At 38.8% G+C, this 23219-nt stretch overlaps 1 protein-coding gene across 1 annotated transcript in view; it reads right to left on the bottom strand.

Moving 5' to 3' along the window:
- Positions 1-86: 86 nt before the first annotated feature.
- KDM3A (lysine demethylase 3A) overlaps positions 87-23219 on the bottom strand; it is a 32192-nt gene continuing 9059 nt past the window's right edge. The window contains exons 6-26 of the mRNA XM_026064547.1: positions 22456-22580; positions 21920-21992; positions 21746-21834; positions 20008-20159; positions 18128-18699; positions 16838-17039; positions 14628-14842; positions 12038-12190; positions 11736-11831; positions 11271-11398; positions 9194-9380; positions 8569-8738; positions 7546-7782; positions 6956-7127; positions 5879-5969; positions 5119-5249; positions 4182-4301; positions 3953-4092; positions 1601-1777; positions 1386-1520; positions 87-841 (exon numbers count right to left, since the gene is read on the bottom strand). Of these exons, the coding sequence (XP_025920332.1) occupies positions 761-841; positions 1386-1520; positions 1601-1777; positions 3953-4092; positions 4182-4301; positions 5119-5249; positions 5879-5969; positions 6956-7127; positions 7546-7782; positions 8569-8738; positions 9194-9380; positions 11271-11398; positions 11736-11831; positions 12038-12190; positions 14628-14842; positions 16838-17039; positions 18128-18699; positions 20008-20159; positions 21746-21834; positions 21920-21992; positions 22456-22580 (3446 nt within the window). The 3' untranslated portion in view covers positions 87-760. The remainder of the gene's footprint in view (positions 842-1385; positions 1521-1600; positions 1778-3952; positions 4093-4181; positions 4302-5118; positions 5250-5878; positions 5970-6955; positions 7128-7545; positions 7783-8568; positions 8739-9193; positions 9381-11270; positions 11399-11735; positions 11832-12037; positions 12191-14627; positions 14843-16837; positions 17040-18127; positions 18700-20007; positions 20160-21745; positions 21835-21919; positions 21993-22455; positions 22581-23219) is intronic.

Genomic DNA, 23219 nt, shown 5'->3' on the forward strand with positions numbered 1-23219 from the left:
TAAAAAATTTGCTTTTGCATTTCAAAGCACTGCATCAAATTAATCACAGTTTGAATAGTCAATGGAAGAAGCTGGGCAAGGAACAGTATCTGAAATAGAAGAATTTTATGTAGACCATTCAGTGTTAAAAACCAGAGAATCAAACATCAGTTCAAATTAAAGATCAGTTTCAAACAGAAGACATTTTTTGATTAAAAGTTTTTTTTTTAACATTTAGAAATTTAAATACATTTACCTAAAGATGGTAACCCCCATCTCTATGTTACTATACAATAGCTTAAAGCTACTTTAAATGCTAGTTCTATGTTAATGTGAAGTTTCAGAACTGCATTCTCAGTTTATTTTTATGTAAATTGGTTATTAAATTGGGTGAATTCATACTTCCTCCCACCCCAAAATAAAATTTTAAAAAATTGGAGCTTTACAACGTCTTGAATAATATTTTTCAAATGAGTAATTTGGAATAGTTTCCGACAGTTCTATAGGAGGTATTTTGTACAGTTTGGAGAGTAACTCCATATAAAGTTCTATTGCAACTGAGCATTCACAGTATGCCACAGTCCATACATATTACTACATATACATATCAGGTTTGTAAACATTGGAAGAATACACAGAACATAGTACCACAATCCTCTGGTACTGCTGAAAGGAAGATGAGGTAACATTCATATAATCTCAAAGTCCACAGAGGTCCTGACTGAATAGTTAAAACAGCTGCCAACGCTCCTGTTTCATAGTGTGGTTAAGGCTTTCTACTTTATGGTCTGCTAAGGCTGGATTCATTAGCTCTCAGTATCCCAACTGCATCTTTAACAGCGTGGTATATGACATTCTTCACCTAGTAGGAAAAGAAATGGCATTTAGTGTTAGAACTAAACAGCATGGGTAGGGTCAGTTTGAGAGATTCTGACACGTAGGAATCACTTTGCACATCCTTCCCACCTTCTGCACCTCCCATTCTGCTCTCCCTCCAGTTTAAAGGCACTCACTTGAGTGAGCTTCACTTAAAATCACTCACTGGGAAAACTAGGTTCAAATTCTAACAAGATAAAAGCTGTAAACTTTGTAGCTTAAGGAGAATATAGTGGGTTCAGCTAAAGGAAAAACACAGAAATGGAAGAAGGAAACACTTCAAAAGAAACTCAGGAGAAGTTTCAGAATGCCTCCTTAGAACTTAGCTACTAAAAATCAGCAACGGTTAAAAAGCCTAGAGAAATTCCTCTTCAAAGTCCAATACATTAAAGCTGACTGGAACATGAAAGCAGTTTTAGTCCTTAGGTTGTACGGGCAGCTAAGTTTTTACTTTATGGATTTGGTGAGGAGTTTTTTTCTTTTTTGGAAGGAGAGGGGAACAGGGTTCATCATAAGTATTGATAAGTTACCTGCAATTTATCTTCATGGTTCGTATGCGTATGTGACAGATACCTAAATTCCTGAGTGAGCCAGAAGCAATGTTTGACATGCTCTGGGGATACAAAGTCTTCTGCAACTTTAATACAACTGTACAAATTATGAACCTAAAGAGAAGAAACAAAAATTAGCCACAGGTACAAAAGTCTGCAGGAGTGGTCAGCCCGTCAGTGTCGGTGGTTCTTACCTGGTGTGGAGCTCCTGCTGGAATGAAAACTACATCTCCTAGAAACTGTACAATAGCCCAGCCTTGAACTCCATACTCTTGATGAAGACGTTTTCTTAGAGATCGGTCCAAGTACCAACTTTGATCATGAATAGGATCGTGATCTACAGGATTTTCTTGACCTTGTTCTTCAGCAACCTGATAAGTCACAGGACAGGTATAATCCAGTAATATTGGTATATTATAATCAAGATGCATCTGGGGTATTACATATGCACGCATGCCAGAGAGTGGCTTGCATCATGTGTTCAGTTTAAGTTACAATAAAAGCTTTGGATTCTTACTCAATTTTTGATTAATTTGTCAAGGCTGCATCATTTTCCATTTCCACTGTCTGATTAACAGCCTGGACACTTTGCTTTGCAGAAGCATTGCAAAGGGGGATATAATAAATGCAAGTAATTGCAATTTACAGTAAGAAAGTAGAAGCAGAAGGATTAAGTGACTCGTGTTCACAACAGGAACCACCGTCACATATGGAGTCAATACTCCTGCAGTATTACAGCTACTAACTAGAAAAGACGCACTGAGCATGGAACTCGGCAGGTGTTTGCCCTGAGGCCAGCACTAGAYAGTGTTTTCACTGACTAAAACCGAAGATGCTCACTATATTTTGACAAGATATCGGGCTGGGAGGCACTAAAGGCATTCTAGAAGAGAAATTTGGGGGGCAAGGGGAAAGAATGTCTGAAAAAAGACAGGGCTATTAAGTATAAAAAAAAGTCATCTGCCTAAACCCATGGCTGCAAATGACTGGGTAAGCAGTGATTCTGCAGAAAGCAGCTAGGACAACGCAACATAATCCCAACCCAAACCTGAGCTCTCCTAAAGAAAAGTCTGACAATCTCAGTATATACAGTGACATACACAAGACACGAAGCAGTGTTTAYGCTACTCTGTTGTAGTAAGGTCTCCGCTGCAGTATCAGTTTCCAACTTTGAGAACCAGATTTCAAGAAGGATGAATACCAAACTGGAACAAGTCCAGAAAGGAGTTAAAAGAATGAGGTCTAGAAAACATGATCTGTGTTGAAAGAAAGAGGATGTTTGATCCAGACTAGGAAGACTGAAGAGGAACTGACTGTTCAAGTGAGACACTGCTATAAAAGCACACAAACGAAAGCCAGCCACTCCCCACCCCACCAACAATCTGTTTTTTGTGCACTGGAAATAAGAAAAAATGGATTTGAATTGCAATAAGGAGGAAAATACAGCCAAGGATCAGGGGCAGCCTTCTTGCTGTTGCATAAAATCAAGATGATGCACAACACCAAATGAAATGCCTCACAGCCACCTTATCAGTCAGAGAAAAGGGGAAAATTTGATTAACACCTTACARGAGTTAGACAAAAGAATCCCCTTTTTCTGAACAGCACTTCAATCTCGATGTCTTAAGCAAGAACACCTTAATGACTAGTAGTAAGGTAAGGACTTCTGAAATATTATCTCCCAGAGTTTAGAGAGAGATTCATAGGTATTTATATATGTGAGATATAGGTGTCACAATTCAAAACACCAACACTTAAATTCAGTATYAAGTTTTACCAGGTTCTCCATTAACACTAACCAGATTTGCTGTCGCTTCTCCAAGCTTCTACCCAAGGCAATGGGCAGGCTGATATTGTCCTGACAGGGCCAATAGTCGTTCAGATCATCCCATTTATCCYTTTAAACATTAAAGTATTACATTTTTACACTCTTAGGGCACCAAAGAAGTTCCAGCATTAAGAAGGCAAGGAACTCTGGACTATTTATGGTGAATTTAAATGCTGAAACAAGGCCTTTTGGATGATCATCTCTTTATTCCTTTAAACCATTTCCCTCCCATGAAAACATCATGCAAAATATCTATTTTTCCCCCCCTCAATCCAAAACTCAGTGAGGGTAGAAAGAATTAGGGAGGAAAAAAAAGGAAACAAGAGAACTTGTGTGCCACATATATTGCTCTGACATCTCTTAAGAACACCCCTAACATACTTTTTTTTTTTAAAAAAAGATCTAGTTTAAGGTTAAAATGCATTTTTATTTAACTAAAAAATATAGCTGTATTAAATTTAAGCAATGTGGTTTCTTGYATTATAAAGGAGCGTGGACAAAAGCAACATATCTAAACACAGGATAATTTCAAGCTTCAACTCGCTACCCTCTTGAGATCCTACAAGATTCATAGYGCCACAGAATTTTTCGCTTGGCTACAACCCAAGTACATTTGTTCCAAGTTTCTATACCAACTGAGAAAGAAGGAAAAAAGTCAGAGGATACGTGTTTGCATGTCTACAGACATAAGATCAGTTTTTCAGATATAACAGCCTACCTTTTTAAGGAATTCCCGGATCTTCTCTGTATCTTTAGCAGCATAAATGTGCCACAGAGCTCCAGGTTTCTCTCGACTTTCAGTAAAACGCTTAATTGTCAATTCATCAGAATCACCGTCTTGTATGGTTTTAAGCACTTCTGTTACAGAGTAAACACAAGCAGTCACACCAAAGGACCTTTCTTCCACCCACAGAACTAAGGCCTACCAAACACAATGAAGACTTTACCTTCTTCTTGATCAGCCTGCCCTTTGGGGATACCCACATAAACCATAACATTAGCCGCATCAGACACATCTAAATGGAGGTTTGTTGTGCCATATTTTCTATCCTCTGGTGTTATTAAGCCTGAAAGAAACGGAAGTGCAGTCAATATATTAGTGAGTCAACAAGAAAGAAGAACCTCATGTCACTCTAAGGAGCACTATCTGAAAAGCCTGGAGAAGGCTTATTTTCCTTGGCAAGTGATTCCAGTAGAGCAATCTCTGCTTTATAGCCAGGGCTTTGCCCCACCACTTAGGAAAATGCAAATAAGGTTAATTTTACAGGCCGACACACCCATCTGTCTCCACACCTAGCCTGTATGTTATATAAAAATCATGGTTAAGTCTTGCTAAAGAAGGTTTCTATAGTAGTTTAGGAGTATTCTCAGAAACACCCTCTTGTTCTTTTTAAAAGCAGCTGTACTAACATCTACTGTGCTAKAATATTTACTAGTCGTGATCTCTTTACTAGCCATGACCATGCTTAAAGTTTTAAGCACCTTTTGAGCAGCTGTAGATCAATAAGCCATGGAAAGAATTGCTCTGGAAAAGATTAAAAACTTAAATGACACAGCCCAAAAAGAAGAAATATGTCAGAAGTAACAGAATAGCAAATACACATGGGCAGCTATAGGCAATTGAGGATGTATACACACACGGAGCAAGTCCTCTGAAAGACTGGGGATAAGTATTATTAGCTTGAACCCATCCAGCCAAAGAAATTCTGCTAATATCAGCTAAACCTCTGGGCATCACCAGTTCCTATGAACAAGCCAAAATTAAGTTTTGGGATCAATGGGATTAATCAAATTGTCTACAACAGCAAGGATTCATTTAATTTATAGTGAATTTAAATTCTGAATGTGTAGACAGCATGATTTTTACAGTAAAAAGTTACTTACCATATGCATTGTACATCTTGGGGCCCAAATCTGGTCGTACAAAATAGCTGGGAAGTCGAGAGGCAAGGTTGAGCTTGCCACCTCTTCTAGTGTATTCTGGCAATGGAATATTTTTCATCAAATCATCAAACCTAAAGTAACACAGCACAATTTAATGTTATGAAATGACAACTAAAATTCAGCATGCAGACTAAAAATGACTGCAACCAAAGCTTTCTTCAGTCAAGAAACAGTACTCTCTTCCTCAACAAGTTTATTGGGCAATGGTACACCATGAGAAAAGAACAAAATGGGTAAGACATAGCACCACAGTAGATATGGAAATTTAACTGAAATAACGCATACTGAAACTTTGGTGCTATTTCCTTGTCTCATTATCTTAGTACCATACAGTGCAAGTCAGAATACCTAAATAAGATTGGCAAAAAATAAGCATCAACTGAACTTTAGATTTCAAAATGATTCAGGCTTTTAAAAAGTTTCAAAAAGTTTAATCAATCATTAGCAATTCCAGGCATTCACTTTACTTGACTATAAACACGGTGAGCTACACACCCATAAGCAGTTGTCATAAACCTCATTTAGCGTTCCCAGCTATGCCAGGCACCTCTGACAAACAAAATGGTTCACATGTGAACTACTACTGCTTCTTAAAGCTGAAGCGGGTGTTAAAATGTAACAGTATTCCTTTGTTCTATCATTTTGGGGGGGGGGGGGTTGCATAAAACAAATGATGAACAGTTTCTTTGTAAATTCATACCGAGAAGGCATCATGTCTCTGAAGTCTTCTCCTGGAGGCCAGTCTTTAAGCTTCAGCACCATTGGCTCTCCTTCTTCTGTTCTCAGGCGGCCTATTGTCAAATGTTGACAGATCTTATTTTTTAATACTTTGTATAACTCAAAATACAAAGAATCAAGGCAAAGAATTTCTTATCTTAGCTTAAAAGCACATTCCTTCCACAACTATTCATGTGGAACCAATACCATGCAGTTCCCCTGACACCAGAGTTAGGTATTAATGCCATGACAAATTTGTCACRACAGCAAGAAGTTTTTAGACTAGGTATGTGGCCTTTACCCGCTCCCCTCCAAGTATATCCTAAAATGTAGCTTAGGCAAATACTTTGCGTTTGAGGCTAGAGTAGTTAATGATAAAGCCAAACCTCTTCAAGGTCAGGTAACAGAAGTTAAAGGCAGAAGAGAGCCTTCCAGCTCCCACTTTTTTTTGCCTGAAGTACCAAATTCCAGAAGTTTTAGTCACACAAACAGATGAAGCAGATGAACAAAATTAGTGCAAAGACTACCACAGAACCCCAGGTGCCATGGTAAGTATTAATTCTCCCTGAAAAAGTTGTTCCCAGAAGCAAAAGCAATGTCGACCCTCATGCTGCCCCCAACTCATTTTTCCTCAGAGAAGCTTAAGCTCCTTAGGAACAAAAGGCACCTGCAAGTTATAACAGCAAAATCCAACCCTGCGAGTGTCAACCCCTYGGCACGCTTTTCTGCGCTTTATTCAACTGGGCAAAAAGCCGGAAGGTGAACTCATTGGCTAGGAAGATCCTAAACTTTCCCTGAATGTTTCCCCAGAAAACTAAGCACAGCTAAGCACGCTCCTGCAGAGAGTCAAAGACTGACAACATTTCTATCCCATGGATCGTCCTGCAAACCTACATGGTGAAAATACACTGTGGAGACACTGTACTTCGGGATGTAGAGAAAGCCTGGAACATCTCTGTGTGCTGCTCTAGCTTAAGGATGACAGATTTTTGTTAGGGAGAGATTACTGTTGCTGAATATCTTATCCATTGAAATATAACAACAAATTTATACTACTTACTTGAAATATCTTCAAATCCATCCCAGAAATCCCCGACAGTAGCTCCAGTGATAATTTCATTGGTCCTGCAGTTAACCAAATCTACTTCCTGTTGGCCAAATTCTTTCCTAAAGGACTCTGGTCTCCAGAGTTCTGCATTTAATTTGTGATGCACTCCTGACACCATTACAGGCTATGAAGAGGAGAAACATATATTGGAGAATTATTAAAGACCAAAAACTCTTAATCCAGCCAGAACAGGGAATGCATAAAAATGTACAGAACATCTAAACACAGGCACTTTGCAGATGCTGTATTTTGCAAAAGGAATTCTCAGCCTGACATACCGGAATTATGCATTTGATCATCCTTTATTTCAAGCTACAAAGCACCTTTTTATTCAGAGTTCAGCATTATATTTATAAACTGATTTCACATAGTAAAATATACATCCTTTTATCCAAGGATCTTTTTTACAGAATAGTGCTCAGGTATTACATTTTATGAAGTTTTATACTGTTACTTTTCACTGCAGTAAGCTAGTATCTGCCCTTCAATTAAAGCGCAAAGCACATGAATTGAAAATGGAGAAAGCAGAAAATCTTAAATACCTGTCCCTGCTTCCAGCATTCCCTGAAAACATTCCAATTACTTTCATTGTTGGGATCTTGAAGACACAGCAAGCGGTTATCACATAACCAGTAGTGGGGTGTATCAAAACCCATTATMGTAGGCTTTATAGTCAGTCCTTGAGGTTTCTTAGGTAAATCTGTGATTGTTCTATTTTGCACCAGGGAAGCAAAAATGTCATCAAGGATTTTGGGTGTACTCTTGAGTCCATTGTCTGTCTGATTTAAAGRAAAAAAAAGAGRAAAAAAGAAGTTGGCATGCTTTTCTGTTGCCTTGTCCCTTGCACCACAGAGTTTAAAGAATCCATACATTTAATATTGCAAAAAATATTTGCCCCATTCAAATTTTTTTTTTAAATTGAGCTCACAATCACATAGGGAAACAAAAACCTGCAGAACATCTACTCTCTAGAAACTTAAATGCCAATGCAATTTCTCACACTTGGTCTACAGCATTTTGGCATAAGAAATTCTGCTCTGATTTACATTTCAGCAACACTGCAGAGAACTGAAATGCAGCATRTAACAGGACTCAAAACCAACATTTTATCCCACCATTTTGAAATCATATCTGTAAGAGCAAACAAAGCCCGGGAACATCTGAAGTGAACCAGTCTGCAAACTGCATATCCAAAGACAGTTACCCACCCACAGGAAAGTTTTTAGTTCCACCTGTAAATTCCTTGACACTTCTTTTGGAGACAATCTAATGAACACGATCAGTGCATCTGCCAGACACTATCCCGAGTAAGTTTATCTGCATTATCACTTGGTTCCCAGGCCCTCACCAAGGAAGATTTGCTGATAGTACCATTAAGCTATYGTTCTAGAAGGCACTAACTGGAGCGCTGTAGCACGCGCATGGGACAACATCTGTTTTCCCAGCTGAAAAGAGAATATTACTGCTCTGACAAAYGTCCATGGAAGCTGACTTACAGGCTTAGAACAGTAGTAACCTAAACTTGTTACCAAGTCAAACCAGTAAACCAGAAGTTTTCCATATACCTTTCCTCCAGAAGAGTTCAACAGATTCCGCAAGAAGCCTGTGTTGTTGTTGCTCACGGGCGTTAATATTGCACTGTTGAATGTCTGCAAGGCCGTAGCAGGCTTAGCTAAACTAGGGAGTGTCTGAAGAGGCTTATTTTCATTCTTTGAAACGGGGATGAGGAGTTTCTCTGCAATGAAGAATAGAATACTTCTAAAACTGAAGCAAGAATTAATCCTCTGAACCACAAGTACGTGTTTTGTATTTTCATATTTTCTCTCTTTATATATAGATGTATGCATTTCCTCTCAATATATACAGATGAAATATTTCTTTTGCTTAACTTTCTTAAAGACTTCAAAAAGTTTTCAAAGATCACACATTTTAAAATAAGTATCTTCTCAAACTGAACTTTCAAAAATACTTACATCATTGAGATGTTAATCCAGTTTTCAGTACTGATACACTAACCCTGCCAAGTTTTACTCCAAGTCTTTGCCATGGAACAGTTTCACGATCCAGGCACTGAACTCCCATCCCAACAGGCAGATTGTATCATCCTCAGTGCAAGATATTGCTGGTCTGATCTATATTTTTCTGACCTACAGCCACAAAGGGTTTACTTTTCACTGGTTATGCACATACCTTTATTTTCTTTATTCACATTTCCACTTGTTAGATTTGATAGCCAACTTAATGAAGGAGAAGTATTTACTGAAGCAGCTTGTTTACTTCCAATCACTGATTTTACAGCAGGATCATGCGTAGTGACTTGTGGGCTTAGGACAAAATTGTTATGTTGAAAGCCGGTCCTCTCTCCAGGTACCAAGGTCTGAAAAAGCAAATTGAGAGCTTGATTAAACACAAACACTCTACTCAAGGAGGGGAAAATAAGCAATATCAAATGCATTTTCATTCTTTTACAAAAAAAAAAAAGTGTGGTTCAGGGTTCATAAAGCATCTGATCTCCACAGGAGTTCGGTATTGTTTCTTAGTACTGGCCAGAGACTAGGATCCAGCAGGAACTGGGGCTCCCAAGTCTAAGCACAGACAACAGGATCAGTCACCCCTCCAGACAACCAAACAAAGCGGAGTCTGCCAACTGCCTTCTCTGGGACTGGTGTGGGACCCAATTACAGTTTTAATAGCCGCTCTTCGGCAATTCCAGTGATAGCCAGAATTCAGACCAGGGCTAAGCTGGAGGCCGTGTTCAGTAGATTTTAAAACAAGCACCTAGGGCTCCTATGTCTTTTTTCTTAAAAAGACAGCAAAAGTCCACTCAATCTGCCAGTCCTAAAATACAGCTGCACAGGAGTGCAATAGCCCCCTTGGCCACCACATCCCAGGCATAGGAGATTTTATATATATACACCTATGTATCCTATGCAGCTGACTTATCCATTTGTTTGGAGCTTCTGGGTAACGGGCTAGCCAGAACTACTGCTTTAGCCCATCGCGCAGAAATCCCAGGCCAAATTCCCACTTCTGCTAGAAGACTTTTCAAACAAGAAATAACTTTGCACCTGTGTCTACCTATTGCCATGTTCTTTATTGCACCCCTCAGCACTGTTGGTGCTTGGTAAGGATTCAAAACACATGGCACATGATATAAAAATGCCTCAAACTTCAGTAAGCTTATCCTCACGCAGCCTGTGCAGTGATATAAAATGTAGTAGTATTTAACTAATTATACAGATGGGAAAGAGAGGTAGGAGATAAAATTTCAATACTGCTATTTGTCCAGGGTCACACAGGAAATCTTGAGAAATAGAAAACTGAAGCTAAGTCAGTCACAGGCTAACGCTTTAACCACATAACCATCTTTCTTGCTCTTCACTTCACATTCCTCTTTGCCTCTGCTGTTAACACCACCACCAAGATCACACTCAGCCTGCTTTTTAGACTCAAAGTAACACATCTATTCTCAAAAGTTTATGAATAAGCATATAGCAAAATTAAACTAAAATTATGTAATTTAAAAGACTTGTTTCCAACAGGTCTCTGCAGAACTAAGCCATTAATTTGTGCTATATTTTAGTAAAGCAGAAAATACTACATCCATTTACAAATAAATACGCACAAAACTTTTTTTTTTTTCTTATCACTGCCCAATTAAGACTAGTTACCCAAATAACCCGATCATCTCAAACAGCAGTAAACCTCCCACCAGGGTCCTCAGAGAAAATCACTGCTGTAGCCCTCAATCTTACACACATATAGCCCTCCTGCAAGTTCCAGCCTTCTTCTAGGCAACTTATTTCTTTTAGATGCTGCATGTATTAACTCTTCAAGACTCAAGGGATATCCTAGACTCCCCAGCCATTCCCACCAGTCTGTTCTTAACAGAAGGTTCTTTATAAGACTTCCTTCAATCTAATCTTATTTTTGCTATTAAAAAAAAMCCCCTCATTCAGCATTTTTCAAGGACTGGTCACTCACCAAGATGTCAGTGTTTCAAAGGGACAGATTAAGAAGATTTGTGCTAATACTTTCAAAAAAAAAGCTGAACCAGACAGGTGACCACTGAACACAACTACTGAACAAAAAAAAMCCCCCAAAAAACAAAAAAAAACCCCTAAATCTACATGTGGGGTTATCAGAAACAGCTGGGACTGGCAGACCTACAAAGTCAACTACCATTGGCTTCAAACAGAGGCAGACTGAGGCAAACCATCTATGGCTATTTCAGCTACACATACATAGTGCGAGACAGTAGCAATACCTGTTTTGCATCCTCCTTTAGAGTTGGCTTTGATAGTGCCTTGAACTGCTTATTTGCACAAGGACAATTTGCCTTTATTCCCCATTTTGTTCTTACAGAGTGAACAATGTCACCAACATCATAGAGAGCTGAAGGAGAAGAGTTATTAATGAGCTCACATTTAATCAGAACATCCAGCATTCAATAACACTTTTTGTGTATATTATGCAGTTAAACAATAGTACAGGAACACAGTTCATCTTTAAACACTAAGTTTTACTACTTTTTCATAAAGATCAAAGATAATGAAATAGTACTAAGTACACAGACAGTTCCAGTCTTTGAACTGAAACCTTCTGACAATAAATATTAAGCTCTGGCTAAATTTATTGCCCCAAAAGCCCACTTTGTACAGTATCAACAACATACAAGAGATAGCAAAAAGCTTGCAACATTTTTTCCTCCTAATTAGATATTTAAAAATACCTTTTCCAGGAATTATTTGTGTAGGCATTAAATTCTCTGGTTCATGTACCTGCCCCTTCACACATTTAAACCAGGAGAAAGTATCTGATTCATCATCTGCAAAACACAACCATTGAACTGCTCGGTTAGTATGTCTTTCATCTTCCTCCGGACAGCAGCCGTATATTCYAACACTACTGAAATAACAAAACCAGTCATAGACCTGTATGTTGATAAGAAGACTCTTTGTTAGCCTCTAAATTCAAAATACAGGTTTCCTTCCCCCACCCCTTTTTGTTTTAAGTAGCAATATATATTCTCACCTTGATGCAAGCTTTTTTTCTTCATCCTGTAACAGTCCACGCACACGCCAAAGCCGCACTTAGAGCAGACCCAATGAAGGTTGAAGATCGTGGTGTCACAGACATCGCACATTTCCCGAACTCCACGAACTGCACGCTTCCAGGCTACTTGTCCTGTGGATCAGTCAAAATGTTAGTTTTAGCAAAAAACTATATGTATATTTGCATGTTAAATACAGTTACATCAGAATAAGTACTTTAATGACATCAGGATTTTTTTTTTCCCCCTTCTTTTTTGTATCCATGCTCAGACTTGTTTCTGATAAGATGCATCTGATCTTCAGCACCAGAACCAGATCATGGATAAACCCACCCGAGGAACACCATATTCAACTCCTTGCCCACCAGGACCTCTAGGTCCTTCTCTGCAAAGCTGCAAGCTCATTTCATACTTCAGTTTTCTAATTTTGTCTTTCTGTGCTCACCCTGTTCTTTTATTTCCTCTCCATAATCTGACCCCGTTTCCTCATTCTGTAGGCCTCCTTTTCACACTCAGTGGCCAAAAATCTTTGTGACTTAACCAAGCTGTTTTTTCTACGCTGGYGAATCTTCCACTGCACTGGGATAGTTTTGCTTTCTGTACTTATTTGTTAAGGAACTGCCAGCTCTCCAAAATCCATTTCTTCCTCACTTGTCCTTCTTGAGATTCTACCTACCGCAGTCTAGCCTGAGGGACTAAGTCTTTGGCATGATTCTCCCTTGTAAAGGATCCCAAATTCTTTCTTCCTAGTCACTCTTGCTCAAGCTGTGGGGTATTGAGGACYAACAGTTTTATCTATACTTTTGAAACAGTAACTTGGAGGTAAGAGGGCTGACCCCAAGGCATACCATGCAGCGCAAAAATGTTGAAGTGTAATGACCTCTCAAGAAGTAGTACCTGAAAAAAGGACAGGCTACTTTTTTTGCTCTATCAGACACACTAAGACTATACCTACAGATGCAGTTTTTTGAAGGTCAAAACTAAAATCTGAGTAAGACTTTGCATTTAAGTATCACCTCGACAACATTGTTTCTGCCTGCCAGAAGTACTAATATTGTAAACAAAGTATTTTGACATTTTTAGAAAGGGTCAGTTTGTCAAAGCCAGAATTTTTATGAAAAGGTATCATTTCAATTAAACTCTGCCAAGGAAAGTTTACCAGAATTTCAAATTGGGGGTGAAGTGGGGTAGGTGCAATCTCAGTTTTTTCCCGTGTCAGTTAAGCACTTTGTCACTGAACTGTTCAAAGAAGGATGAGTATCTAGACTGCAGAATATTTCTTTTCTATCCAGAGCATTAAAAAACACTCCTCTGTTCTTATGGAGTTTAGTTCCCTCACTCTCACCAGCCTGTGCGATGAACAATTAAACAGGAATTCATGACATTTTGTTCCATYGAAACCATCTCCAGAACTCACACTTGTCTTTGCTATCTATTAGCATACCCATCAGAAACATCTTCCACACAAAACCCCCCACTAAACTAAAAAACCACCCACACACCCKTTATTTCATGTACTTCTGAAAGGGTTTTGATATTTCACTTTCAATCTGGCTACAGATGCTCCGTCTCCCCAGGCCTGAACGCATACCAACGCAAGGGAAGAGCAGCGCAGAGCCTGTAGGCTCCAAGTACTCCAGGGTAAGGCCCCACCGAGTTCAACTCGGAGGAACATATTGGAAGGCAAGCATTTCTGAAGGAGACCTAAACTCTTTCCCTCCCCTTCTGAAAGGGACTCAAACTTTTTTTTTTTTTTTTAAACTTCTATTCAAATGCTGGAGTGACTGACAGCACTGACATTATTTATATAATGTCAGTTTGTCTAGAGCACTAAGTCTCTAAATCATGCTGCATCTCTGTCATGTAGTTATAAGAAAAAAAACAGTTTGCAGAACCATTCTGTAAGATCACGTGGTTCCACATGTGTCTGCTCCTGTCTGGTACAGAAACATTCTCACATGGCTGAAACCTGTGTTCCAAGATCCAAGGTTTGCCCTACTTGCAGGGTAACAGAGCTCTGCAGCCAGTTACCCCATCAATACCATCTCTTCAGTCTCTCTGTGCCCAGTAGGGCTGCAGGGATATCCAGTTGGAACAGTTCTACCGGAAAAATACAGGCAGCGTTAGGTCCGTAACGCAGAAACAACAAAATAGGACCAGAAAAACTTAATGGAATCTCTGCAGTCAAAGGGGAAGCTTTATTTCATTTGCATGCTAAAAATAAAATAGAAGAAGCAGGCAGCTTGTTCTTTTGTGGTTTTGTGGGTTGTTGTTTTTTTCCTTTTCACACTTTGTTTCATAACAGAGTTAAACTTTCTCTGCAACAGGAGAAGTCATTTGATAAGTTCAGAAAAGTGTAACACAAAGAAGGGCAGAATTATTATTTTTTTCCATGAGCAAAGAGTTATTGAAAATTCACACTAGATCTTAACCGTTACTTCCATCTCCAAATAAAGACTGAAGTCTTAAATGACATTACCAAATGCATGCAGTGTACTTCACACAGGTCAGAAGCTTAAAGTTTCACATAAACCTCTGAAAATAGATTATTTTAATACAAATTGCTCTTACTGTGTGGTTCAATTGTAGACATAACTTCCTTTTCAGATATCACCAGCTGACAGAAGTGGTCTCCAATGTTGGCTAGAATGTACTTTGCTGTGTCTAGATCTAGACCCACAACGTTTTTTGATAAAGGCAGCCACAAGCTAATAGCCTCAGGGTCGTACTTATTMGGAGTTAAGAAGCCTTCCTCTCGCAGTAATCCATGTTTATTAAACTGCAGCCTGTTGAAAGAGTGGAAGGGAGAAAAAACCCTGTCATCTCCAATGTTTAATAGTTTCCATTCATTCCAGCAAGTCATTGCCGAAAGGATAAATATGCACACCGTATGCCTATGCATTTAACACAATAGTTGAAACAAACCTGGGTAAACATTGATATCAGTGTTAAGTGCTAGATGAAAAGAAGGAGATAATAGTTTAAGTAAAAAAAAAAAAAAAGTAACAAGAGTTCTGCACATGTTTTCAGGAAGCTTTTTAATAAATACCATAGAAGAAAGTTGACTTCTGATGACAACTTGTGCTCACTACAGTGTATAACTGTAGCAAGAAAATGCGTATTGGCAACTGAAGACAAAAAAAAAATTCAGACTTTTTAGATTTCACATTCATAAAGCAGGTGGAACCTCCACTTTTTAGTGTTCTAAACTGAAAGATTCAGCTGCTTTGAACTGCAGTGGACTCTAGATTTTTTTACCCTGAAAAGATGAATTAGCATAATTTGTTGTTATTCTGGTCTCACATGTTTTTGAACACTTCAACTGATGTCAGATTATGCCAAGGTTTACTTTAGTAAAATGTATCCAAAGAGAAATCAGATTAGTAATGCATCTTCATTTTTTTTTTAAAGCCTTTCCACCTACATAACCTSCTTTTGGAGAGGGAAGGATAAAAGAGGAATAATCCTCAAGAGATAAATAGAAGAGTAAAAAAGAAAGCATTCTTTTGTTAAGAACTTTGCAACATTTCTGCTTTCATTTTTCTCTCTTCAAAAGCTCTTCAGACCTACAGGATATTTCTTCTACCTGGACACCCACAAGAAGGCCATTCCTCTGAAAAAGAAAACTGAGGATAAGGAAGCTTCCTGTCTCCCTTGTGATAACAGGGATTTGTTTTTCCTCTCTAATGTCACAAGTGTTACCTTCTTCCCCTAAAAGCCAGTCCGTGTCTCAAAGCTTAGATTGGTAGTGAAAATAAGCAGCAGCATGCAACATCTTGCCATGAGATCAAATAATCCATTAAAAAAAAAAAAAAAGACTGACACAGAACTTGAAAACAAAGAAAAGGACATGTTTAAAATCAAATGCTGCAGTTTGGCAGGGTCTACACCTGGGCTTACTGGTATGCTTCAAATCATGTTTTAGAATCCTTTTTAAAGACAGGTTACAGTTCCACATGGTGTCATAAGAACTGAAGAGTTAAAATACCCAATGACTGACTGTTCAGCTCAAGAGCCAGGATCCCGCAGGGGGATTAAAATYTGCAGATCAGGTTTGCAAAAGCAGACAGCATTCAGCAGTCCCTGGGTTTTCCTCAGAATTGCCCCATTCACCCTCACCTCACCCTCATCCACCCTCCTTGAACATGGCAAGCGTACTGATTAAACATTTCTGTGTCGAACCTAAAGACAAATTGGCTCAAGCTCTGAAGTGTGAACAGGAATAAAGAATGGAGCAACAACGTAAATCAATGTTTTACCTGCCACTATTCCATTTTTCTTGCAAAAAGCCCCTGGCCACTTAGTGTAATTCTTCCACATCTGCTCGGAAGATTTCACATGTCCAACTCCTCAACTTTTATGGGATGTGCATGGAATCCACTCTCCCCCTATCTCCATTACTGTGCTGTAGCATGCAAACTAAACTCAAGCTATCCTATTGGCATTCAGCGTAGAGTATCAAAATAAGCAGCTCAAAGTCCTGCCAAAATATCTTCTATCCAAATGAAGCAATTGCAGAATTTCTAATAGCCAGACAACAAGGGCAACCTCTCATCCATTAGACATACTGGACCTGTAGTTTAAGAGCTACACGCTGATATCCGGTAGTTTTGAACTAGAGACCTAAATGTGACCACATTGCTATTTTTTTCATTTTGACCCAGAAAAGGTGACAAATGTTACAATTTAAAAAACAAAAAAGCACTCAACTCAGTCATGAGGAATTTGTTATTCACATTTAAAGAATATCAAAATCTACACACAGTCAAAACTGCTCTTACCTCCTAAAGTGAAAGAATCTGCAAAAGACAGTGGAGTCTCTTTGCTCCTTATTCTTTCGGTAGCTGTCCAGACGGCATTCCCTGCATTTATGCAAGTGAGGTGCGATATTATTGCAGGAACCATCCTGTACAAACGCTTCTCCACTTTGCTGCAGCTTCTTCACTTTAGAAGCATCTGCTAAAATTGACTTGCGAACCATTACTGCAGGAATAAACAAGTTTTACTAATTTGTTTCTCATACAAAAGTGCAAGCAGATGTCTTTAAAGGAAAGATTTGTATCAACTTTTCCTCTAAGCTTCACATTACATTGAAACAAACTTATCTTAAAATATTTATAGTTGACAGAAACTTCTTTTCAGGTCAGTAGAAACTTTTTCAAGCTATAGTCCCACTGGAGTCAGTCTGGGGACCCAAGCACCATTCACCCCTCCACAGAAGACTGTATTTTGAAAAAAGTCTCTGCTTTTATTAAAAGTACTTCTTCAGCTCTCAGTGCTGGAATACCTGAGCACAGAACAGACCAGGGCATGAAATGACTGTTTCAGAAGTACCAAAGCCAGATGTACAAACTGACCATCGCTCAGTCCTGTTCCTCCCCTTCAAGATGCAATGAATTTCAGCATCTTACTGCAACAGATGCCAAACTTCTGTCTTCCTCCCCCATTGTAGAGGGGACGCAGCAGGGCACAACAGTGACTGCTTGGCTGGCTGTTTACCCACATTAATTATGGAAGAGCACACCGTGATCCAAGGCCAAGCAACACAAGATTAGAAAGAAGAGGTAGATGTGTAGGAGATTCCCAGAACCCAGGAAGCTACACTGTCTGAGGCATACAGGTAGGTGTCATCAGGAGTCCAGCTCCTTAAACAACTACAAGCCTTCCCATTCTTTGTCACATCTGGAAAACCTCAGAGCCAACAGGCAGAACTGAGTCACAGAAAACACACTGAAACAAGGCTGTTCTTAAAAAAAAAATGCCATTAGCATTTGCATTCTAAATTCTTGTTTTTGTAACCTGTTTTGCTTTCCTTTCTTGTATATATTTTGGAAAAATTTTGTTTCTAGTGATTAATGATTCAACTCAAGARAAATGATATAAAAGAATTACTACATGCCCTTTGTAGAAGAACCCACAAATTCCTCAAATTCCAGATCGCTCACTTATACAACTTAATCACATTACTAATTTTGTATATGTTAAAGGATACTATTGTAGGATACTATTGTATATAGTTACACAGAAACTCTAAGGACTTTGAAATGACAGGAAGCTTTAAAAATACTTACCGTTATCCTGGATCTTAGCACTTCCAGTCCAAATGCTTTCATTTTCATTTCTCTCAAAGAGAAACTCATTTGAATTTCTTCTAAAAGAAAACTCCATGTCTGTATGTTCCTCAATCTTGCTTCCTTTGTGGCTGTTCTGACTATTGCAATTGCTTTGTGATTTAACTCCAGACTCAGTAAAGGAGATAAGATGAGCATCTGATGTTGAGGGTCTACAATCTAAAGTCCTCTGCAGTTCAACAGTGCTACTGAGTCTGGGTATTGCTATGGAAGAGTTGAGATGTTGCAACTGTTTTACAGAAATGCATTCTTTTGGAAAGTTTGTCGTGGACTTGATAAGAGGTTCTTTCATATTTTTCATGTTGATTAGTTTTTCATTAACTGAATCAATCAAAGACGAAGATCTTGTATTTATCAAAGAGGTATATTTACCATTCTGATCACTGGGATTTTGCATTTGTTCTTTAGATATATACTCCACTTTAGGAAAGGCAGTCAGCTCTTCTTTCGATAGTTTAATTCCAGTATTAAGACAAGAAGGATGTGTTTCTGGTAAGCTTCGTCTACACGTGCTGAAACACACGACATGCAAAACTTGAAGAAAAAGGTGCCAAACAAACATGGACATCAGCTCCTCAAATTTATTCACATTTTGAGTTTGAAAGAATAAAAAGAAATTTAACCTTGCACATTGAATTCTGAAGTTTGGGATGTTAAATTTTTTGTGAAGTGAAACAGGTTTGCTTTTTGTTTTTTGTTTAAGAGTTGGAATCAGAAGATACAGCTCTATATACATGTAGGCACACAAGCTTAGGCACTGCAATTACTCTTTTACTTTCTCTCACAATTAAGATTTTTTTTTTCTTCCATATAACAGCTTCATAACAAAATACAAGTTAAGCTGCAGTCAACCAACTTCCTGTGTCAAAGACATTTCACTTGCATGCCTGCTTAAGAGTGCAACACACAAGAAACTTGAGAAGTGATAATGGTTCATGTTGGCATTACAAACCAATACYGAGACAGCGAAACTGCCCCCGCACAGAAAAACATCAAATGATGATCTTTCCTGCATTTATTTCGCGGATAGTATGCACAACTACAAGTGAAAAAAATTACACTATTTCTTTTAGAGCCAATACAAAATTTTGTTTCCTATCATGCTGTTTCTACTAGATAAGTTCATCTTCGTGACAGAATTGGGGGCACATGCATAATATTCTAACCCTCAAATTCTGCAATTTAGTAAGGAACCGTAGCTTACACTTAGGAAAATAACTACATGATACAACGCACTTCCTATAGTCAGGAGATTGGACAAAACAGCCTTCACTTCAGGCCCCAGACTCTTTTCCACTGCGACAGCAGAAGCAGAGATTATTTTGTAGACATCTATTGGAGAGAAAAATGCCTTGGCCACAGGACTCCTAGAGCTAGTTTTATAACAGAAATGCAATATCAGCTCAAATTTGTTCAAGGAAGGCTTTAAGGGGGAAACTCTGCACTGGAAGGCTTTGGCAATTGGACCATTCTCTAGCCTCYTACAGCTAACACAGAAGTCAATATAAATGGAGTTCAACAGAAATAACCGAGGGCCCATACTCAATCTACATGAAGCTAGCGTACAGAACATTCGCCTGAACGTGCTCAGGTTTGGGGTGAGAGGAGTTGTTTGTCAAAAACTAGACATCACACATGTATTACCCACCAGTTTACAGATAGGTACAATGAAACACAAAAATTGGCTTGCAACTTAAGGACATTTAACTCAAAACCATGGCCTAAATAAATTATGTATTCACGACAATAAAGCCCAATGCTTTTCTGTGCCAACGTTACACAAGTTTAGTTACTACAGTTTCTAAAACACAATTCCTTACCCCTGAGGAGTTTCTGCACCAAGATTGGGAGGAGAGTTAGCTGGCAGGGGCAGGCCTTGATGCCTTTGATCTTTATTGGCAGGAGTACATCCCAGCAATGCTTCACCAAACACTGTTGGTACTGACTGCACATGTCCCTGACTGGGAGAAACCTGTAAGGAAGATTTAACAGTTATCAACACTTAATTAACATTAAAAAAAAACAACACACTGCTTCTCAGGATTAAACTTAARAAGAAAAGTACATTAACACACTTCCTGGTATATATGTTTAATAAAGTTGGTCAGAGTCCATTCTTCAGTCAGTCCTTAAGACAGGAAGACCTCAGAGTGTCCTTTTGAAGTTTACAGACTTTATTGTTAATTTATTTTCCCCTCAATTCACAACACACAGTTTTGGCAGCCAGGGTATGGTGGAGGGGTGGTTGGAAGGAACATTAAGAAAGTATAAAGATGATAGGAAGCTCTGCTTTTAACTACCAGTGCAATCACAACAGATCTTTCTATATCAGTAGCAGTAATCGGAATTCAGAAATAGCTTTCAGATCTCATCTGAAACCCCTAGAGAAAATTAAGACTCAAGTCAGTCTGACAGTGCTAATCACCAAAAATCTAGATGTGAACAAGCCCAGAATTCAGACCATAATAGCTCTTCCACATTAGAGTTAGAATATGAAGACTGGCTTTGCATGCATTGAGCAGCCTGACACACAGAATTGCTGTGTACTGAGGACATGAAAGATGCCTAAGGTACTCAAGCACGAGCTACATACAAACAAGATACCTGAGCAGAGTACAACTGCTTCATGCTGCCTTGCTGCACAAACACTCTTCTACAGCAATAAATATAAGATGGATCACTTTTCATTGAGGAATCTTACCTTGCACTTGCTACCTCAAGCTGTATCTCTGTGAATCTGTTAAAGATTTCTGGTAATGATATATAGTCATTAACTAGACCCACATAGCAAAGGACTGACTGCAAAGCCCAAAAATCAGGAAGTCAAGCAGAAACAACCCACCACTCTAGAGCTTCCTGAAGGCCATTCCTGCCTAAAAGGCAGCCTTTGGTCTGAAACACCGGGATAAAATTRTAAGGTAAGATTACAGCGCTGTTTAGCCAAGCCATCATTCTTCATTTACATTTCTATACCTAAGTTATCCAGATCTTCCTTTGGCCTTTGGGACAGTTTTCTCAAATCTCAGCCATATTTGGGAGGTTACTTGCAAAGGGAATTCAGATAGACACGGAAGTACTAGAAAAGTCACCAGATTCTCTTTTTGTATTGAAACAACATTCTTCTAGTCTGCTGCGTGCCTAGCTTGAATCCTTAAAGAGGGCAAGGATTGCTATAGGTTCGGGGTTCAAGTACAAAGCATTTAAAGCAAGAACATAAAAAACAAAGGCTTATACTTGAGGACACCCCTTTCTTTTCCCTCTCCAGAATACATGATTGAGCACGCTAACTCTTTCTAAGCAGGACAAGGAGACAAAACACAGTTAAAAAAAACCCACACCACACACCAAACTTCAAGGCTCAATTGTTTTTTCTCCAATTACCACGAGGCAAGAGGTTTTACTCATGCCTAGACAAGTTTCAGAGAACTTAACAGATCCTCCCAGGGATCATGTTCATTATTCTACTTTTCTATCTAATCCTCGTTTCAGATTGTTCTAATGTGAAATATGACACAACTGTTATAAAACGYAGTCATATATAGCATAGTAACACATTACCTCAGGAGAGGATTTTGTGTGTTTAGCATCAACACATCCACTTGTCTCGGAAGACTTCCTTTTCATGCCTCCATTTCTTTTAGATTTATCTGAAACACAAAGTGATCAAGATTAGTCTACTTTAACACAATGTTGTTATTTAATATCTGAAGTATGAACAATAACGCATCTTACCACATTTTCCATTATTGTCATATATGATTTCAACATGAATCAACTCTGGATCAAGTGTTTTTAAAGCTGGAATCTTGGAAAAGAACAAAAAGCAGAATAAGTAATTTAAAGAAGAGAAAGTTACAGTTTGAAGCTATCTTGGATACTATGTTTTATACTATCTGACCTTCTATGTTCTTTGAACACCAAGCTGAATTTAACCATGTACTGTTATGACAGTGTCTCTCCATGAAAACTTGCACATAACATGGTGCTTCAGAGCACTGTCTGTATAGCACAGCAAGCAAAGATACCAGGATAATGTTTGCTCTTCAAACAAAGATTTCAGGTCTCCATCACTTCATGTAGAAAACTGATAATTTCACCAGCAGCATGAAGCAATACAAGTGTTTTGGGTTAAGAGACTATACTGATCCCCACCTTTTYAGTTCAGTACAGTAAGGACAGAAATGCAAATAGTGGGAGGGGAGGTATAAATAAGGGATCCCATCCCTTCCTCGTTGCTGCTGGCATACCCCACACCATCTGGTTCTTACCTCCTGACAGTCGACTTCGAGAGTCCTTGTAGCTGGATTACCATTTACAACAACTGCTGTAAACCACTGGGTAGATGGATCCAGGCTATAAATTCTGATTTTTGAACCAATGATATTTTTGCCGCCTTAAAAGAAAACACACACACGAAAAATGTTTTAAAAAAGGGACCATGAAGATGCCCACATTATCACAGGTTATGCAGCTACCAACATGAGTTTATCAACAGTATGGTATGCGAGAGGCAAGTAAAAAACTGAGAAGCTTGAGAACTTTCACATAGACTCACCTAGCTGAAAGGAGAAGAAAAAAAGAAAATTCAAAAAACCCCACATGACAGAAGTACATTCCAGCTACTTCCTTCCCTAGAACAGGTCAATAAAGCTTTCTGGATGTTAAGACGTGCAGCAAAGGTTGGGCTGACCTTCAAATCTCAGCTAGTGAGACAGATCAGTGGACTTGGGAATGGAGATTCATTGATTAGATGTGGAATTTCCCCCTCTTTTCAGTATGGGAAGTGACAGCTTTCAGTACTATTTTCCCTTCCATAAAAGCAAGACTCTTCAGCACCGGTGAGGCCACAGTACTCATCTATATCCAGGTCTGGACTCTGCAGTACAAGGGAGATATGGAGCTCTGGAATGAGTCCAGTGAAGGGCCACTAAAGTGATTAAGGGACTGCAAAAATCTCTCATGAGGGAAGGCTGATAGAGCTGGGATTGTTTAGACCAGAGAAGAGAAGGTTTTTTTGTTGTTTCTTTTTTTT

Source organism: Apteryx rowi, unplaced genomic scaffold (genome assembly GCF_003343035.1).
Source record: "Apteryx rowi isolate R43461 unplaced genomic scaffold, aptRow1 scaffold_22, whole genome shotgun sequence".
Lineage (NCBI taxonomy): Eukaryota > Metazoa > Chordata > Aves > Apterygiformes > Apterygidae > Apteryx > Apteryx rowi.